Raw genomic sequence first — 19703 nt, forward strand, 5'->3', positions numbered from 1 at the left:
AAAAGTGTTTCCTAATACCAATTTTCAACTCTGTAACATCTTCAGTTTTGAGATATCAGTATCCTAATAAAAAGAATACAACCCTCTTTTCAGTTTTTCTACAACCTTAAGAGGTTTTCCGAAAAACAAAAACATTTTCTTTACTTTTACAGGAGATTCTAAATACCAATTTTCACATCCGTAATATGTTGCGTTCTGAGATATGCTGTAGATATAGTCTTTATAAAAATGTACCCACTTTGTCACTCCTGTTCATCGCCGCCTCCCCCTCAATTGGATTTTCCAAAACAAATTAATACGTGTTTCTTCATTTTTTAATGAGATTCCAAATACAAAATTTCATAGCTGTAACATCTTCAATTTTTTAGATGATAAGTATCCTCATAAAAGGTATTCAACTACATTTTCATCTTTTTCACCCCCCCCCCACCATCTTAATGGGATTTTCCGAAAATAACAAAGTACGTATTCCTTTATTTTTAAAGGAGATTACACATACCAATTTTTACGTCTGTAAACTTTGAAGTTTTTGAGATACAGATTTATAAAATTCACCCCCCTTTTCACCCCCTTGGCGACGGAATATCAAAAATAACAACCCTTTAGTGAGCACCTAGACTCTAATATATATGTATCCCCAAAATTTTATTTCTCTATGTCCAGTCGTTTCGGCTCGGCGATGATGAGTCAGTCAGTCAGTCAGTCAGTCAGTCAGTCAGGACATGTAATTTCATATGTATAGATAAGGCAACATTGGAATAAAATGCATTTTGAGAACGATATATTTTTTTATAAATATTTATACACTAGAAATACTATTACCAGAGAGCGGATTTATATATACTAAAAACGGCAAAATGTGCACTATTGCATACTCTGCAAAATACTTGATTTTCCTCTATGTATACGGTTGGTTCTCCAAATATCAACTGCTGAAGCAGAATACTTTACGCTGTTTCTTTCTTTTGGCATGATTTCTACTGGTTACTGGTCTTCATATATCAAAGAAATGAAGGTATAGGTTATATACCAAACATAGCGGCGGTTCCGGCGAGCTCGCAGTGCACTAAACAGGCTTGCCAACGTCAGCGCATTATCCACACATACTGAATAACACGAAAGGTGAACGCTAAAGATAGGTTAAAGCCAGAGGTACTCAGCTGGGCATCCGGTGAGGCCAGCCCAGTGCGGCCGGGCTGGCGTGATGTAAATGCGGGCAGCTTACGTAGCAGGCATGTGTCACAGAATAGCGAGAGAGCAAACGCACTTTGCAGGGAAGTGAGGGAATATTGACGTTCGATTGTGATTAAGAAGCTCTCCTCCGCTACTCAGCGAAATGCTGATTGGCTATGCTATAATCGCAAAAGCTGACTTTTCAAGATCTTCCGGTTTGATTTATTCTGCGCTCGATATAAACATCCAGTTTTATTTTCTTATTTTCATTCATTCAAACAAGACTGACAAGTTACAAAATTTATGTTACAATCTACAAAAGTACAGGGTTTAAGCGTACAAGCTACGATTTACAATTGCTCGGATGGGAATGACAGTATTTCCATTTAAAGGAAAGTCAAATTCCTGTTATTCATTAACCAAAAAATAATATAAATACATTATTCAACAAGTTTACTGCTTGATTTTGCACAGTGCTGTAGTGTTGTGTGACTTTCCGTGTTCCCTGAATTTCTAAAATTAGTACGTATTTAAAACTTATCGATCAGGCGTCCTGTGATAATAGCTAGCCTGTGAATGGTGAGAAGGAGCTCATCTTTTGTGTTATTCAGTATTTGCGGATGAACGAGTGAGGACATAGCATGATTAAAGTACAACAACAATATAAATGCATATACCTTCAAATTTTATTTATTTATTCGTATCAGAAGCATTAATGTTATAAATACATATACATAAATACTCTTACTGAATTGTGTACATTATAGACAAAGTCACACTTATCAAAAAAAAAGGTCTATACTACTTTTGCCCAGAAATTGGTGGCATCCAGTGCATTTTCTGTTGCCTGAAGTATATCTTGTACTGTGCATGTTTTAGGACACCTACTACACTGCAAGAAATGAGACCTCAATGATTTTATTCCCGGTAAGCAGGATTAGATTGTTGGTGAGTTAATCAGATAATTTAAACGCAAACAACTATAACCGACAGCTTATCCACATTAACTCCGTATTACAACCTGTGACAATAAATTTCGGTGAATAGTCCTGTACTATCCAACATAGATAGACTTCGAAATACTCTCCCTCCCATAACTATGCACTGATGAGATCGGTGATACATGTCCTAAAAACTTTGCAAGAAGGCTTCCTTTGGGATGGTGATCAAAATATCGTTCCCTCAGGTAGAAATTCCTTGTGGATAATGTCTTGACTATCGGAAAAGGTGATGAGCATCGTTTGAATGCGTAACTTTTTGGCTCTGACCTTTTCTCCGACGAGGCGATCCCGGAGAACGCCATTCCATGCTTTGCCGTTTCGTTTCAGGGTCGTACCTGAGACACCAGGTTTCATCCTCAGTGACGATACAGTTCAAGAAATTTGGTGTCGCATCCGCCGTTTCGACAAAATCCTGTGAAGCCTCTAAACGTGCCTGCTTCTGATCGTCAGTCAAGTAATGTGGCACAAGACGAGAACAACGTCTTCCGCTTCCCTACTTCTGGGTAACGATTTATCGCACGGATTCACGGTTATTCTGCAGTTCATCCGCTATCATGCGCACAGTTAATCGCCGATCGTTCGTGATTAATGTCCCCACCTTCTCAATTTTTTTTCGTCACTGACGGCGGTCGCCGGTCTTCCGCTACGGGGGTTGTCAGAAACACTTCGCCGGCCTCCTCAAAAACGGGCGAACCACTCGTACACACACTTCAAGGACAGTGCTTGATGTTCATAAACATGTACCAGCGTCGCATGCGTTTTTCTTTCGGTGTCTTGCCAACATTCAAACAAAACTGTACATTGATATTTTGACTGTTCATGTTCCTGTTCGCAGTTCAGAACCAACGCGCTAAACACGCTCTGGGTCAAACAGGTCTTACACGGCGCACACACGATCCTCAACTGAACAACGTTGGGAGCAGGTGGTCAAAACCTGTTGCTACGCAGGTGCAGCGTTGCGTGTCGCCAATGTTGCCAGATCGACCATTCTGACTTCATTCATCGAACTTTATTTTCACGGGTTGTATATAAGAAATGTTTCTAAAGCATCGCTTAAAAAGTAATAGCGAAAATTGTAATTCATTAGGTATATTATAAAAATATGTCGGGTTGTAGGCCTAACTCATTAGTGTAACCGGTCCAAACATGTACATAAACTGCTGTGAACATAAATGACTTATTTCTTGCAGCATAAATTGAAAGTGACGTAGATTTCTGCCCTCTTTCTTTCATTACTTTCTGTCTGCATTTCAAACTCGGGTATCGTCGCAGTGGTCGAGAGTGACCTGGAGAACTTCATCCAACCTTCACGGCCTGTGACGTAACCACAACGTCACTGTGGTAGAACAGCACACGCTGCGCTCATCGCCTGCCAGTCCGCCCACTTACAGTGCTGGGCGCCCGCGGGACGTAAAGCCCAGGGTGAGCACCTCTGGGTTAGAGCAACAAAATATTGGTCTGGTCAAGACAATTTGTCCGGACTGGTTAGGTCCTGCTGGTGACAAGACCATAGGAACAAAGAAAATGGTGGCATTATTTAGTTTCAGGCTGTTTCTGTTTCCATTCTTCCATACAGAGTGATTCTGAAATACTTTTACAAACTTTGGGGACGGGTTCCTTACACCAAAACAAGAAAAAAAGTTAATATAAACATATGTCCCAAAATCCTTCGTTTCGCTTTCTTGTTATTTATTTATTTATTTATTTATTTATTTATTTATTTATTTATTTATTTTTATTTACGTTTACGTTTATGTTCAGCGGTTTTCCATATCAAACCCAACAACTTCATTTCTTACAGCACTTCGTACAGGTGCTGTCTACACGGATTTTGTTCAGAATACACTCCCAGACTTACTAGAAGATGTGCTCCTGAAAATAAAAAGGAACATGGTGGTTTATGGATGATTGTGCATAGTGGGGCTCCAACATATTTTAGTCTCATTGTTCGAGATACATTGGCCGGTATCTCGGGGCTGAAGCCGCGACCAGCCCACTATTTTGTAGTCAATTTTAATTGGTGGGTTAGGTAGTTATGTGATTAGGGTAGTTTGTAGTGCGGTGGCACCCTGCACCTTAGTTGAGTTGATTCCAATACAGGACAAAAAATGAGATTTATATGTTATCAGAGACTGTATGTTGTAGAGAGAAGATAAGGCATATTTTAGGTCAAGGACTTCATGAAAGCAACTGAAAACTTTCCTGCCATCTGTTGAGAATGCAGTAAAACATTTTTCCAAAGATATTGCAATACCCGAGACTGTCTCGGACGTGCCACTGAAGAGATTTATGAGTGATTCCGATTTGAATTTCAGAAATGACATAGCATTAAATAGTTGTGCTTTCTTCTGATTTTTTAACGGATTTTGTTCAATAAATGTTCTATTTTCAGGCATAATGATGTGATTCGTTCCACTTTTTGAAAACTATCGATAGTAGAGCTCGTAATATCGGAAAATAACGATGGCGATTACTATCGATATTTTGCCGCCTCTACTGCTGCAGTATATGATGAATAAGTTAGGCTATCGTGAAAGTGATGCGTGGGAGTGTGTTATAGAGGGGCGGACATTGTTTCCTATTGTTGAGAGCTGTCCACTGTCCGCGGTTAAAGATGGATTACAGGCTCCGCATGAAGTGCCACTAAGTGCAGCGGACTAGTTGTCGAAGCTGGACATTCTAGTTTAATTATTTTTGTATATACAGTGGAACCTCGATAATCTCGAATCACCTCGGGAGCTGAATTTTATTTCGAGTTATCAAAAGTTCGAGATATGTAAAATATCGTTTTGAGCACGTATAGCACATCATTGAATCATATCTATGGGCTTATACTGAATACATTATTTTTAACAGTATTTTAAAACATATAAACATACTCTACTTTATGGCATCACTTTAATTATAACCCTTATTATAGTAACATTTTAGAAGACAGTAGTGAAACAAGAAATACACCTCGGTTAACACCTTTGGAAAAAATCCGTTAGCCTCTTCTGTTTGTTACCGTTAACCTTCTGTTTGTTACTGTTAACCTTTCCTCCCTTCACGTTGAAACTTCTCGTCCATACTAAGCAGCCGAGATTCGTAAATGGAGCTTGTCATCCGCGAATTCGGAGGGTTGCTTTCTTACGTGACTGGTAATTAATTCACACCCGAGAAACAGCTAGGCTTGGCTTCGCCAAATTTTCGATCATCAGAAGATTTAGTTTGTCGGTTCCCGTCATGTTAGCTCCCAGAATTGAATTGAATTGAATTGAACTGAATTGAATTGAATTGAATTGAATTGAATTTACTTTACTTTGTTAACTGTTCTTCACAAACCACAAATGCCGTATTGCACAGTTAATTTCGCATAAAATTCGAGTTACAGAGAAATAAATACACGTGAAGAATAGGACAAATGGCCGAGAATTTTAAGATACTTCGAGATACTGAAAATTCGAGTAATAGAGATTCGATATATCGAGGTTCGACTGTACTTCACTTTATATGTGTTTATATTGTATGTTATGAAATTGACTATGCTTGTAAATGCCATACGGTAATAATAATTACAAGAATGGCATCCACCAGAAAAGAAATTCAACGAGGAAGTCGATAACAAAATAGAGGAAATTACAGACAGTCCGCAAAAGATATGCATGGTTTTACGGTTACGTCAGACGAATGGATGGAAACGGGTTGACCAAAATATATCTTTAACTCTTTTGATTCAAAACCCACAACCACGATGTCTTGGCTTAGAAATGCCAAAGAAGATCTTAAAATGCTGCAAATCAAACCCGAAGACGTCTTTGACAGAGATCACTTCCAAAAGAAAGAAATAAAGAAAGAAAGAAAGAAAGAAAGTGACGAATGAACTAAAGCGAGACAAACAACCGAAAAGAAGATATTGTCCCCTTGGACAGAGGAACGCAAAGAATGAGGGAATTCTGGGCTCAAACAAAAGCGAAGTTCACTGCCAAATGTAACAAGACTTCACGTGCTCCTCAACGGCCCCAGTGAATAAACAACAGTGATAATGATAACAATAATAATATTGTTTTACGTCATACAAAACGTTTATGCTTTTTGGAGAAGCTGAGGGGCCGAAATTTAGTCCCGCCAGAGCCATTTTTCGTGCCAGTAAATCTACCAGCACGAGGCTGGCTTATTTCAGCACCTTCAAATACCATCAGACTGAACCAGCGTCGAACTTGCCAAGTTGGTGTCAGAAGGCCAGCACCTCAACCGTGTATGCCATTCAACCCAGCGATAATAATAATAATAACAATAATAATCACGCGTCAGGAAATGGGCATCATAGATGACTTTGTGTTAGACAGATATAAATTCAGAAAATTAGTTGACAATCACCGCTGTACACATCATCCAAATACTCCACCAACAAAACCTGGTTAGAAGATCGCAAGAAAAGCCATAGCGAAAAGATGAACGAGATTTTGGGATAAGAAAAAGGTAACGAAATCAGGTACATAAGTTCAATCGTACTCCTTAGCTGGGCATAAGGAAGAAAAAAATCACGCTATTCAATGGTAAAGTGTTCACATCTGCGTAAGTAAAATGTCCAATTTCTTATAAAGGAAATATTTCATCAAAAGGACTATGGATGTCACAAGTTCTTTTATTATTTTCTGGCTTCCTGGGTATTCCCGCATAAGGTAATGTATTTTACAAATTATTTCCAAAGTCGTTTCTCTTTAAATATTACAAGAAGTAAATAATTTTTGTAAGGTTATTACACCAAAATACAGCCCTTTTAAGGCAAACTATCTCGTAAAAAATGGTGGTATCTGCCGTAATGTGTAAACTGCATGTTAATACCACTGTTCGACTGGGAATCGAACCGGCCAGAAGATCAGCATACCGACCTCGTGGTCAAAGAACTATTCTCTCTAAATCTTGATGATAGGACTTGAATTCATATGCCATTCTTTACTTAAAGTGACCTGAGAAATGATTTCCGTAACAACTTGTAAAGCACTCAGTATAGACCAGATGTTCCAGAACACCACTAAGGAGAATTCTTCTTGTCGGCAACCCGTCTTTCATTGCAACAAAATGTCCTCGTTGTTGCGAGGAGATATTTCATATCCGGAGGAACTTATGATGAAAGGCAGGATTACTGTTATGTCAAGTGGGGGCTTGAGAAATGCACAGTATAATGACCAGGGTTCGGAAGTTGAGGAAGAACCGTTTTTCTTCTCGAGTGTCCGAAGGCGAGGCCTAACAATATATACGATCTATTAATGAATAGTATATCGTCGCTGCCGGGACAAAACCTCCTATGTGAAATATTTTAGCTTAGAACTTAGGCCGGTAAGGTTCTGTCATCTAAGGTGCAATATTGTGTGCATATTGTCAAGGCATTCTCGCTCTTCATAATGTATGTGCTGCGGGTCAGTATATCTCCAAAAATATAGGAGGATTTGTCCCGGCAACGACGATATATATAATGTGTAGATAAGAATATTAGCTTAGTGGGAGCTAGTACACTAATAAAGGTCAAAAGTGTATTTTTGTTATTTTCGGAATTGTAGTTATGCCCTATTTGAATTATATTTAATATGTGTTAACTTATCCGGCACATAACTGAAACTCAGTAAGTTATTCTCTGATTTTTTATATACCGGACAAGTTGGTCGTGCGGTTAGGGGCGCGTAGCTGTGAGCTTGCATCTGGGAGATAGTGGATTCGAACCCCACTGTCGGCAGCCCTGAAGACTGTTTTCCGTAGTTTTCCATTTTCACACCAGGCAAATTCTGGGGCAGTGCCTTACAGTGAATAAGCCCACGGCCGCATTCTTCCCACTTCTAGGCCTTTCCTATTATATTGTCGCCATAAGACCTGCCTGTATCGGTGCGATGTAAAACAAATTGTAGACACGTAGATTTTAATTTAATCTAAATAAGGTAATGTTTTATTTCGTAATTTGCCGACAAATATGTGGCCTTTCATTTAAGCTAATCATAAACTATCCATTAATGAATATTATATATATTTTAATGTGTAGATAAGAATATTAGCTTAGGGGGAGATAGTACACCAATAAAGGTCAAAAGTGTATTTTTTGTTATTTTCGGAATTGTAACTTAGTATATTTAATATTTAGTATTTCTAATGGCCCGTATCGCACACAAACATCAAGCTAACACTAGGAGTTACGCCCACCTTTTTGGCTAGGTGTGCGTATTGTTTTTTAATAAACTCCCTAATTTCAAACTTCCCGGTCTAGCAGTGTGGTCTGATGCACACTCTTGTCGTTATGCTATGGTTTCCATTCGTCACTTTTTCGTTTGGTGTTGTTTACTGAAGCACATGTTTGTTTTGGTAGTAGATCAAACATGTATTCAGAATACCTCAGTCTACTCAATTATTTAAGCCACTTCTGGGAGAAAAAGACATGCATGTGAAATTGTTAGTAATCCACAGGCCGATAGTGAAAGTGTAAATAGTATTAATGTTAATGTTGATTGGACCAAGCTATTTATGATTCTGAAGATGATAGGGATCAGATACCGAGAACGAAAAATTATCTACAATCTGTATAAAAATCAGTCTGCAGTTATAAGAATCGAGGGCTTTGAAAAAGAAGCAGCAATCCAGAAAGGAATGAGGCAAGGCTGCAGTTTGTCCCGTCTCCTTTTTAATGTTTACATAGAACAGGCAGTAAAGGAAATCAAAGAGGAATTTGGAAAGGGAATCACAGTCCAAGGAGGGGAAATCAAAACCTTGAGATTTGCCGATGATATTGTTATTTTATCTGAGACTGCAGAAGATCTCGAGAAGTTGCTGAATGGTATGGATGAAGTCTTGGGTAAGGAGTACAAGATGAAAATAAATAAGGCCAAAACAAAAGTAATGGAGTGCAGTCGAACGAAGGCAGGTGATATAGGAAATATTACATTAGGAAATGAAGTCTTAAAGGAAGTAGATGAATATTGTTACTTGGGTAGTAAAATAACTAACGACGGCAGAAGGAAGGAGGACATAAAATGCAGACTAGCACAAGCAAGGAAGAGCTTTCTTAAGAAAAGAAATTTGCTCACTTCAAACATTGATATGGGAATTAGAAAGATGTTTTTGAAGACTTTCGTATGGATGGAAGTGAAACATGGACGATAACTAGCTCAGAAAGGAAGAGATTAGAAGCTTTTGAAATGTGGTGTTAGAGAAGAATGCTGAAGGTGAGATGGATAGATCGAATCACGAATGAACAGATACTAAATCGAATTGGTGAGAGGAGATCGATTTGGCTAAATTTGACGAGAAGAAGAGATAGAATGATAGGACATATCTTAAGACACCCAGGACTTGTTTAGTTGGTTTTTGAAGGAAGTGTAGGTGGTAAGAACGGTAGGGGTAGACCAAGGTATGAATATGACAGGCAGATTAGAGCAGATGTAGGATGCAATAGTTACGTAGAAATGAAAAGGTTAGCACAGGATAGGATGGCATGGAGAGCTGCATCAAACCAGTCTATGGACTGATGACTCAACAACAATGATCGAGGGATTGATAGGTTAGATTATGCAGTTTTAGCATAAAGTAACAGTGTGACAGAAACTCCTCTTGTAAATTATAATATTTCAAGGAAGAAGCTTTCTCTGTCTAGTCATATACGAGTGACGGAAATTTTGTAAGGAGTGGTAATTCCATAACAAACTTATAACTGTTTTTAGCTTCTGTGTGTAAATTTGCAAGAAATTAATCCAGATGATCCAGGAATGCACTGGGGAGTTCTTCATCTTTGTTTTAATTTATCTCAAAATACCTATTTTTTTCAAAACTTTATGTTCCCTTTTCTCTAGAACCACAAGTGTTAGGAACATGAAGCTTTCATTTATTTATTTATTTATTTATTTATTTATTTATTTATTTATTTATTTATTTATTTATTTATTTGATTTATTGTTCAACAGGCATTTCTGCCCACTTACAGAACATTCCCATTTCTTATTTCTAATTTTATAAATAATTTATAATAAAAATAAAAATATAAACCTAATATTATACTTATGAACTATGGACAGTGGTAAGTGTGTGTTTCAACTTATTATTTTAATTCCTCCTAAAATATACATTATTAATCTAAATTAATCTAAGGACTAAATTATTCATGGTACACAATAATGCTACTCTATTTACTTTATGTCTTCTCTCTGTGCGAGTTACCTCCTGACTGACCTTAACAAGATGCTCTCGTCGTGAAATATGTCCACGTTTGGCATTTTATTAATTAACTGACATATTCTGTTTAATGATCAATTCATATGGTGATTTGTGTTTGACCTTTTAACAAAGAAAGTTAAATTATTTCTATTGCTTCCAAACGGTGCATATAAATTTATTTGGTGGAGTAACTCTCGGTTATCTGCTTTTTACCTTTGAGAATTCTATGTAGGTATTTTGCACAGATTAACGTTCTCCTCGTATGCAACCTAACTATCACCATATCTTCTTCTTCTTCTTCTTCTTGGTGTTGCAAATATTATGATAATGCAAATGATTTTTTTAAATTATTGTTTTAATTGACTTTTAAGGGAAAAATAAAATATTGAGTTGTCGGTGAATAATCGTAAAAGTTTTTCCATGTATAGCCTACACAAAGCTTAATTCTTTCAGTGTGCCAACATTCATTGATTTCTATGCAACAGTTTTTGAACATTAGGTACATGAATTTGACAAGTGTAACATAGTAAAGATAGTGTGTATCTCCTCCCCTTGAAAATGATCCGGTTTATTCGTACTTGTTCGGGGGTTCGTATCCGCAACCCTTAACATTCGTTGATGTGGAGGGAAGTTTCTCGATGTTTCGCAACGTGCTGTCTAAAAACCGACGATCCTTTACACCTAACAAACTGAAGATGACCATTGTGACATAGTGCAAAGCCAACTGCGCTAAAAACACATTACAAAATAAACGTTTTCGCCCCAATAATTAGTTAAGAATTAGAACATTGCTCTAGGCCTTTTGACCGTTGTATAATCAGTAAAACGAATGTCATTCTAAATTCTTGTACGTAATATTATTGATCAGATGGTTACCAGAATAAGGAATTTAGATGGATTCTCCAACTTAATCAAAAACTTGCTAAAGTAGATTTTGTGTTCTGAGTGAAAGTTCTCTATAACCAGACTTCGACATCGATTCTTTATTGTAATATCGTCTGGCTCCATGGCTAAATGGTTAGCGTACTGGTCTTTGGTCACAGGGGTCTCGGGTTCGATTCCCGGCGGGGTCGGAAATTTTAACCATAATTGGTTAATTTCGCTGGCACGGGGACTGGGTGTGTGTGTGTGTCGTCTTCATCATCATTTCATCCTCATCACGCGCGCTCGGGCGTTAAATCAAAAGACCTGCACCTGGCGACCCGAACATGTCCTCGGACACTCCCGGGACTAAAAGCCATGCGCCATTTCATTTCATTGTAATATCCAGGCGAGAATGAATATAGAAACTGTGTTTACACATTATTTAAATAGGCCTATTCTAATTTGATATTCCCTTTAGTTCTGATTTTTTCTTTAACAATATTAAAGACCCCCTATAGTTGACGGATCTTAATTATCTTCCCGTCAATAACCGTTGGGAGTGAAAAAATTGGGACAGGTATATGTGAGATATATATACACACTTTAAGAAAGTGTAACCGCGCGACATCATCCTTCTTAGAATTAGAGTGGTCCTGAGTCCGTGTCTGTCGTAGCTATCATACGTTTCCTCTCCTCCATCGAGTTCTTACATCTTCCCCATCCTAGCCTACCTTTATTCGCTTTTTCATTACTTCTTAAATGTTCAGTACAGGGATACAAGGGCTCAAACATCAAACCTGCTCGCCATTCCTCGTCATCGAACTACCGCATATAACAACTCATTTTCTGTGTTTGCCGCATGAGAATAGAGCCGTTTCCCGGATGATGTCAAAGGAATACCAACCACAGAGTGATTTAAAATAGTGTTAAGAGGTACAACAAGATACGAGTGAACTGTGCATTTCTGGTCTTTCATTGATCGTATTGTTACAATAGTATTTCTAGCTATTATTATTATTATTATTATTATTATTATTATTATTATTATTATTATTATTATTATTATTATTATTATTATTATTATTAGTATTAGTATTATTATTATTATTAATTCTTTAATTGAGCTTTATCTACCATTAATTACAGTAATATAAATTATTATTTTAATGTATCATAATAATTGGTTTAGTGTAAGAAAAGGCCTAATGCCTTAACTACTCCAATAAAGACATCTACCTATATCGAAGCCCTTAATAGGGATTTAGTTCTCGATCTTAACCTCTTGACTGATACGATAATCATGAATACAAAAATGACCAAAATTCTTTAAGAAAATTTGGATATCGGGACGTGTAATTTAGAAGACATTTCCTATTTGGTACGAAATGTGGCGACCGCAGATTTTGTGTTCTTGATAAATATTCAAGTCTTCACACTCTCGTCCGATCTTTTGTAATGTATGGTTGCGAATGTTTGCTGATTACGACTGAGACAGAACGTCGACTGGGCGTCATGGAGACTAAGATGCTGAGGTGGGGACAGTTGGCGTCACTAAACTGGATCGCGTTGCACTGATTCAAGACAAAATACACGAGAGTCGTCTACGATGGTTTGGACATGTACTGAGGACAGGGGCTGACACACTGATTACACGTTAGAAGTTGCCGGTAGGAGATCAATAGGACGACCAAACCAGCGATGGACCGATACTCTTCACAAGGATCTGAAGAATGTCAAACTTGGCCCAGGACAGAACTAAATGGAGACAACGAATACATGTAGCGGATCCCGCCATCAGGAGGGACAAATGCTGAAGATAAAGAAGACGATGATTTTTCACTGTGATATTCAGTCGTGAGAGCTACCGTGTGCAGAATGACCGTCCAATTCTCGTTCTCTGGTCGCGTGTGAAAACGATCCGGGCAGCATCATGACTGCATTGGTGCATTCCTAACAAATAAAAAATGCGATATATTTGTTAATGCTTGATTTGGGAGACTCTGGACGTAGAACGCTATAAGCTATACAATACTTAAGGAATGTCCGTTCTAGCTCAAACTTTGAAGGTATATCACCCATATCGATGTTAATATTTGTAATAAATTTGTTGTCGTATTATGAACATTCCGTTCATCCTATCATATCACTGGCTTTGAAACAAGAACCAAGACGTACTCCTATTACGCTATAGACGAGAAATTGTAATGATAATTTTACGCAGTATGTTGTGAAGCTGATATTTGTTTCTCCTGTCCATTACCAAAAGGATCTGATGTATGATTTTTGAAATGAAAAAAACAGTCGCGACACTGTGGTTCGAATTCCATGTGAAACCGTATGTTCAGTGGCTGTGATAAGGATATTAACTGAAAAAAGCTTATTTGCATTTTATTTAACTAAGAAATAGCTCGCTAAAAGAAAATTTGTGAAATGTATCCCTAAACTGCATGATAAAGGTGGCGTAAAAATAAAACCGAACATAAATGTTTGCATTTAATAGAAATTAGTGCTGCCAATATTTTTATTCGTATTAAAAAGTACAAACTTATAAAAATGTAGGTCCGTATAACCACAAACTAGGCATTACGAAACAAAATTGTGTGCAACTTAACAAAACTTTTGATGTATATGAAGAATGTGGACGATTTTATTTCTTATATGTATTTTGCGTTGCCAATTCATATTGTTTTATGTGTGCTGTGAGTGTTCATTGTACGTGGAGGATGACCAAATTTTGTCACAACAAAGGTCAATTAAATAATAAAACTTACAAAATCAAAATAGTCTTTTAAAACAAACAAAAAATATGTTCTCTCAATAACAAAAATTATCACTCAGCTGAACAATATGCGTTTATACAACATTTTCCGCCTGTCAACCCTAAGTTCTCTCGAAAATGTTCGTAGAAATATTAGAAAAAAAGGAAAGGTCTGGGTCGACAATGAGAAACTTTATTCCACGTCGCTTGATTGTTCTGACTCGGGGACACGAGAATTCTGGTTTCTTTGAAAGAACAGTAGTAACTGGGTGTAACCACCACCAGTGGAGACTAAGGGGGCAGCAGGAAAGGGAACGGGCGAAATATGAATATCAAAGAGGCGTGCTGTAAGTATCCATTACATGACACTGTTTATTAGTCTTTGTTTCTTTTAATTCTTACTAACTTTAATAACTTGCATCATCGACTATCATTATTTTTACCGCGTTTTACTTCTGTTTGTGTTGTGCTATCCACAGCAATTTTGTTCTGCATATTTTTTTTTTTTGCTAGTGGCTTCACGTCGCACTGACACAGATAGGTCTTATGGCAACGAAGTACTGTAAATTATAAGTATTAGTCTATATACTAAAAATTGAAGGGTTTTTGGCAAAAACAGCCAATGTTCAAAAACGTACGATACCAAAAATGAGATATTAGTACAATGGGAATAACAGGATGTTCATCTCTCTATGACTTATTTCCTTTAATTCCAGGTGGAACACAGGGCCACGACGAAATTTCTCCAGCTTGTTCTCTCTTCCGCCAATGCTTTCACCTCCCTCCATGTCTTGTTAACTCCAGAAATCTCCCTGTCTGTGGTTCTCTTCCAGGTAATGCTCGGTCTGCCTTGCCTGCGACTACCTTGTGGATTCCAGGTCAATGTTCCTGTGGTTTTCTCAGGATGTGCCCAATCCATCTCAATTTTCTTCTCATTATCTCTTCCTGTATGGGACTTTGACTTGTGGCCTCCCAAAGGTCTTTGTTTGAGATCATCCTTGGCCACCATATTCTAATAATATACCTCAAAGAAGGATTTATAAAAGTCTGTAACCTTGTGGTAATATCTTTGGTCACTTTCCAGGTCTCACTTCAATACAGTAACACAGATTTAACATTTGAGTTGAATATCATTAGCATCATTTTTATACGAATGTGAGGGGCTCTCCATATTCGTCGTAACTGTACAAAATCCCCTTTGGCTTTATTTATATGACTCACCACATCACTAAAATCATCTCCATCCTGGCTTACCATGCTTCCTAAGTAGCAAAATTCCTCCACCCTTTCTATATCCATTCCATCTAGAGTCAAGCCAGAATTGTTACGATGGTCTATGCTCATTTTATTTTTATTTTTGTTATTAATCTTTAAGCCTACTTCTTTAGCTTCTATTTTTAAGTCATTCAGTATGATTTCCGTGTCAAGAAAACATTCTGCAAGAAGACAAAGATCATCCGCATAACCCAGTTCTTCAAATCTGTTATTTAATCCCCACTGAATGCCACGCTTTCTATTCGTTGCCTCTCTCAGCATGATAAACACGATTGCCGACAGTAGACATCCTTGTCTTACTCCAGATTTTACAGCAAATGGTCCAGACAGCTTCCCTTTACGTTCTACTTGACAAGTATATCCATCATACATTGCCTTTGTAAGACGGACTATCTTTTGTGGAATTCCGAATTTTTCCATAGCCTTCCATATTTTTCTCCGGTTGACAGAATCATCTTTCTTTGCACATCACATATTCTACAAAATCAGCCATAGTTACCGAGTTACAGAAGCATGTAATATTGGTACTTCTATAAAAACTATCGATGTCAGTTGGGTTCCCAGTAATAATAACCATAGTCAAATGACACTGGCTGTTTTTACTTGCAAACCATAACATTTTCCGCCATCTTGTGTTCGAGCTATCAGTTGTTACTGCTGAATTGTGTCGAAAGTTGAGAGGAATCCTTATTCCTCCTTTGATGCAAAAAGAAAACAACAAGAAAATATTAAAAATCTATAACTTATAGATAGGGACCTGCATTTTTCGTTTTGTTTTTTGTGGAAATCGGGGTTATTTTTGAAGAATTTGGCGTTTTTTTAGAATTTCGAGTTATTTTTAATCATGTTATTATCATACTTCGGGATTTTAAAAGGTACTTTTCATGTAAATCAATTATTGAAGAACAATATGTAGTTTTATTTGAAGACACGCATTTTTATCATTCAATTATCACTGAAGAAGGCATAATATAAGAGAAAAATACATAATATTTCTTTCTTACTGTCAAAGGAGAACATTGTCATTTTCCTGTTGCAACGCAAGTTGCTCAAAACTCCTGAGTAGCAAGAAGAGAAACGTTCACGTTAGCACATGGTTATCACACTGATTGGAGAGTTCTGTCACTAAACTCAGGATGGCTGTCAAGCAAACTAATCAGAACCTTCAAAATATTTACTTTTCCATCTCGCAGTTTGATTGGTTTGTTCTTGAAGTTCACTGAATCATTCTCATTGTTAAAGTATGGAATAGACTTCACTTTCTCCACTGGTGCTGAATCGACATTTCTGTTAATGATGAATACTGGACTAAACATAAAAATGTAAAAAGTTGACATATTCGCGTTATTGTCTCATTCCGTTTTATTTCGCGAAATAAATCTGTCCAGTTTTCGAATTGTCAACAACGTTATGCATAGGTAACTGTTTCCCAAGCATTTTAGGGATTTTTTTTTAAGAGTCGGTGTTATCGCAGACGTGAAAAACGCAGGTCCCTACATATAGACTATCATAGCGTTTTGTTGAAAAATTGTGATAATATTAACTATTGCCTTAAATATACATGTCTAAGGAAACTTTATCCTAAATTGAAAGTTGAATGTAAGGGCTATTACGTTTCTTCGTGACAATTTCAGGCGACAACAAATAATGTCAGAATATTTTTATTTAATTTTTTAAAATTACAAGTTACAATTACAACTTCAACATCGAAATATTCAAAAAACTGTTTATTTATTATGAAGAAATTTATGAAAATTTTTCCTGGTGTCACTGTAACACAGAAACACATTGGTTGTTTTGGCCAGAAGCCCTTCAATTATTTTAAATGTATAAATACCGTCAGATGAGTTAATGTACGATTTCCTGGTCCATAGAGTCAGCTTCACCTTGGGAATCTCTTTAATAAATCACGTTATCAGCTAACTATTCACTCTGAATTCCTGCGATTCTACTCATATTGCTCCTAGTACCCTCTGGGTAAACATAAAGTACCAGTTTACTTTGTTTAGGCTCAACTACCCTAAAGCATGTGCAATTAAAACAAAGCGTGAAACTCGCAGTGAGGAAATAATTATGTAATTAGCATACACGAACACGAGTTTCGTTTATATTGTCTTATTTCACCTTTCGAACATGGTATTTTTCTTGAACAGGTACAACCATCCTTCGAGTTACATACTAGAAGAGTAATCTATTTAGAAACATAACTGTGCGTCCATCGCAGGTCTAGAATTTTGCAAAATGTGTCCCCGTGCACTAAACCTTAACATATTTTGTCATGATGTTCAGGGACTTAGATAGTCATTCCGCGGGTTCCCTTCCCTTATCCCTTAGTCACCACTGCTAGTCATTCCACCCAGTGATTACTGTACTGTAGTTTCAAAGAACATCGAAACCAGTGTAGAGAACTAGCACTCGCGTTCTCCCGGAGTCAGAATAATCATGTGGCGTGGAATAATATTTCTCATTGTCGATCTATAATCGGAACTGTTCCAAAAAATGAACAATTTCGCCTATCTCTAATGCTGAATGAAATTTAGCTTCGTCCATATCAATCACTGGTCAGATACAGCTTAGTGTTTACAATGGCATGGGCTAGAACAAATTTGTTACTTCCTCTTATCTGTCTCAGTCTCATCCTTGGCTTTGAAATAATGAAAGCAGCAAAGATACGATCGACGCTAGTAACGCCACTTCTTATGCAGACAGTCCCTGTGATGAATGGCGTGGAAGTTGTCACCCATACGGTCGAATGATGTGTGCATTTCAGTGCGCTTAACAGGCTGGCATGTAACATCGCTTTCCAACATTGTGAGGAAAGTAAAGGGAAATATCCTCACTCCTCATTTCCCTAGTAAGTCTATCCATGACAGCCGACAGTGAAACATCCCATCGTACCTCCGCTGCATTTTTTACTTTAAAAAATTCTAAATCTTACTTATCTTCAAGTTAATGCTAAGAGAAGAGTTTGGGGAAAAGACAGCAACATTTCAACATCCATATTTGAGCAAAACGTGGCCTGTGTGCAAGACATCATTCTAGCATTCGGTAGGTTAGTAATTTTTCAAATGTCTTCATCGTGGTGCTGAATGAACACAGTTTCAGTCCCTGAATATCGTGACAAAATAAGAGAATCCAGCTGTGAGTGGAACCAGGTGGCAATCCATTATGTTAAGGTTTAGTGCACGGGGACACCTCCCACAAAATTCTAGACCTGCGATGGTCGCACAGTTGTGCTCCTACATTGATTATTCTTCTAGTATGCAACCCGCAAGACAACTCAGAGAGAGGGGTGGTGGAGTGGAAGGGAGGCTTAAAGAATATTTTGTGCAAGACTGTTTTCTGAATTCATACACGTATAATGTCCCCTCACATTTATAGAAGTTCACTGTGCAGATAGTTAACACTATATATAAGTGGTAGAGAGTGTTGATCAACAGATCCAATGATTGAGAGGTTCAAACAAAGCAGAAATCGTCATCCGTTCCTCTGCCATCTGGTCGAGTAAAACGGAACGTTAAAAATGACGCGCAGGCAGCTTAAACGACATCAAATATATAATGCCTGCACACGTTTCTGAGGCTATACAATTATTATTATTATTATTATTATTATTATTATTATTATTATTATTATTATTATTATTATTATTATTATTATTATTACTATTATTATTATTATTATTAAAGTATGCTATAGGGCAAGGGGCAAAATATTCCAGGCGGAGAGTGGTTCCAGATCGATGGGTGAGAGTTAAATCGCGAGTCAAATTTACGACTCCTGTGTTCTAGGACTGCTATATAAAATCAAGAGAAATATAATAAGTTAAAATTCCTTGCTAAGATTACAAAACAGCAGATGATTTCTACCAGGAAGGAACACTAGAGAATCATCCAACTACTTCCCCATCACGATATTAAATATTGCTTCCTTTCTTTTTTACTTCGATATTATTACTGATAGTGTTTAAAAAAACTAAACCGACTAACAATCTACAACTGAGCACCTAAATATTGCTACTCTTCCAGCCAAACATCCTTGGCAGCTGATGGTTAATAATCAACCAAACGAAAGGGTGGAAAAATGTACATACCTGGGGACATCATTTAATTGGGATCAGTCATCAGAGACCAAGAGAGGAATAGAAAAGTCCAGGGCGGCGTTTCTGAGGATATTGAAGCTGTTTGGGTTTCACGATCTATCTCTCCAATGTAAAATAATATTGAGACCTTACGTCTTCCCAGTCCTCCTGTACGAAGAAGATATCCGAAACGGATAGGTACCCTATGAAAAGGAAGAATAGCCATATTGCACATGTCTTGAAGCTTGTGAGAGAGAAAGTATCACCTGTTCATAAACTTAGTAGAATCATATTCTATATGACTGACATTTATTATTTAATCATTCAACTTTAAATGACGACATTAAGTTTTCACAAAGCATGCATGATACCTAAA

General features: G+C 37.3%; 1 protein-coding gene across 1 annotated transcript in view; it reads right to left on the bottom strand.

Annotated features, from left to right (window-relative positions):
- Lim1 (LIM homeobox 1) overlaps positions 1-19405 on the bottom strand; it is a 401359-nt gene extending 381954 nt beyond the window's left edge. Inside the window, exon 1 of the mRNA XM_067158717.2 lies at positions 19340-19405. Within this exon, the coding sequence (XP_067014818.2) occupies positions 19340-19352 (13 nt within the window). The 5' untranslated portion in view covers positions 19353-19405. The remainder of the gene's footprint in view (positions 1-19339) is intronic.
- Positions 19406-19703: the final 298 nt, after the last annotated feature.

The sequence above is a fragment of the Anabrus simplex genome, chromosome X (assembly GCF_040414725.1).
Source record: "Anabrus simplex isolate iqAnaSimp1 chromosome X, ASM4041472v1, whole genome shotgun sequence".
Taxonomy (NCBI): Eukaryota; Metazoa; Arthropoda; class Insecta; order Orthoptera; family Tettigoniidae; genus Anabrus; species Anabrus simplex.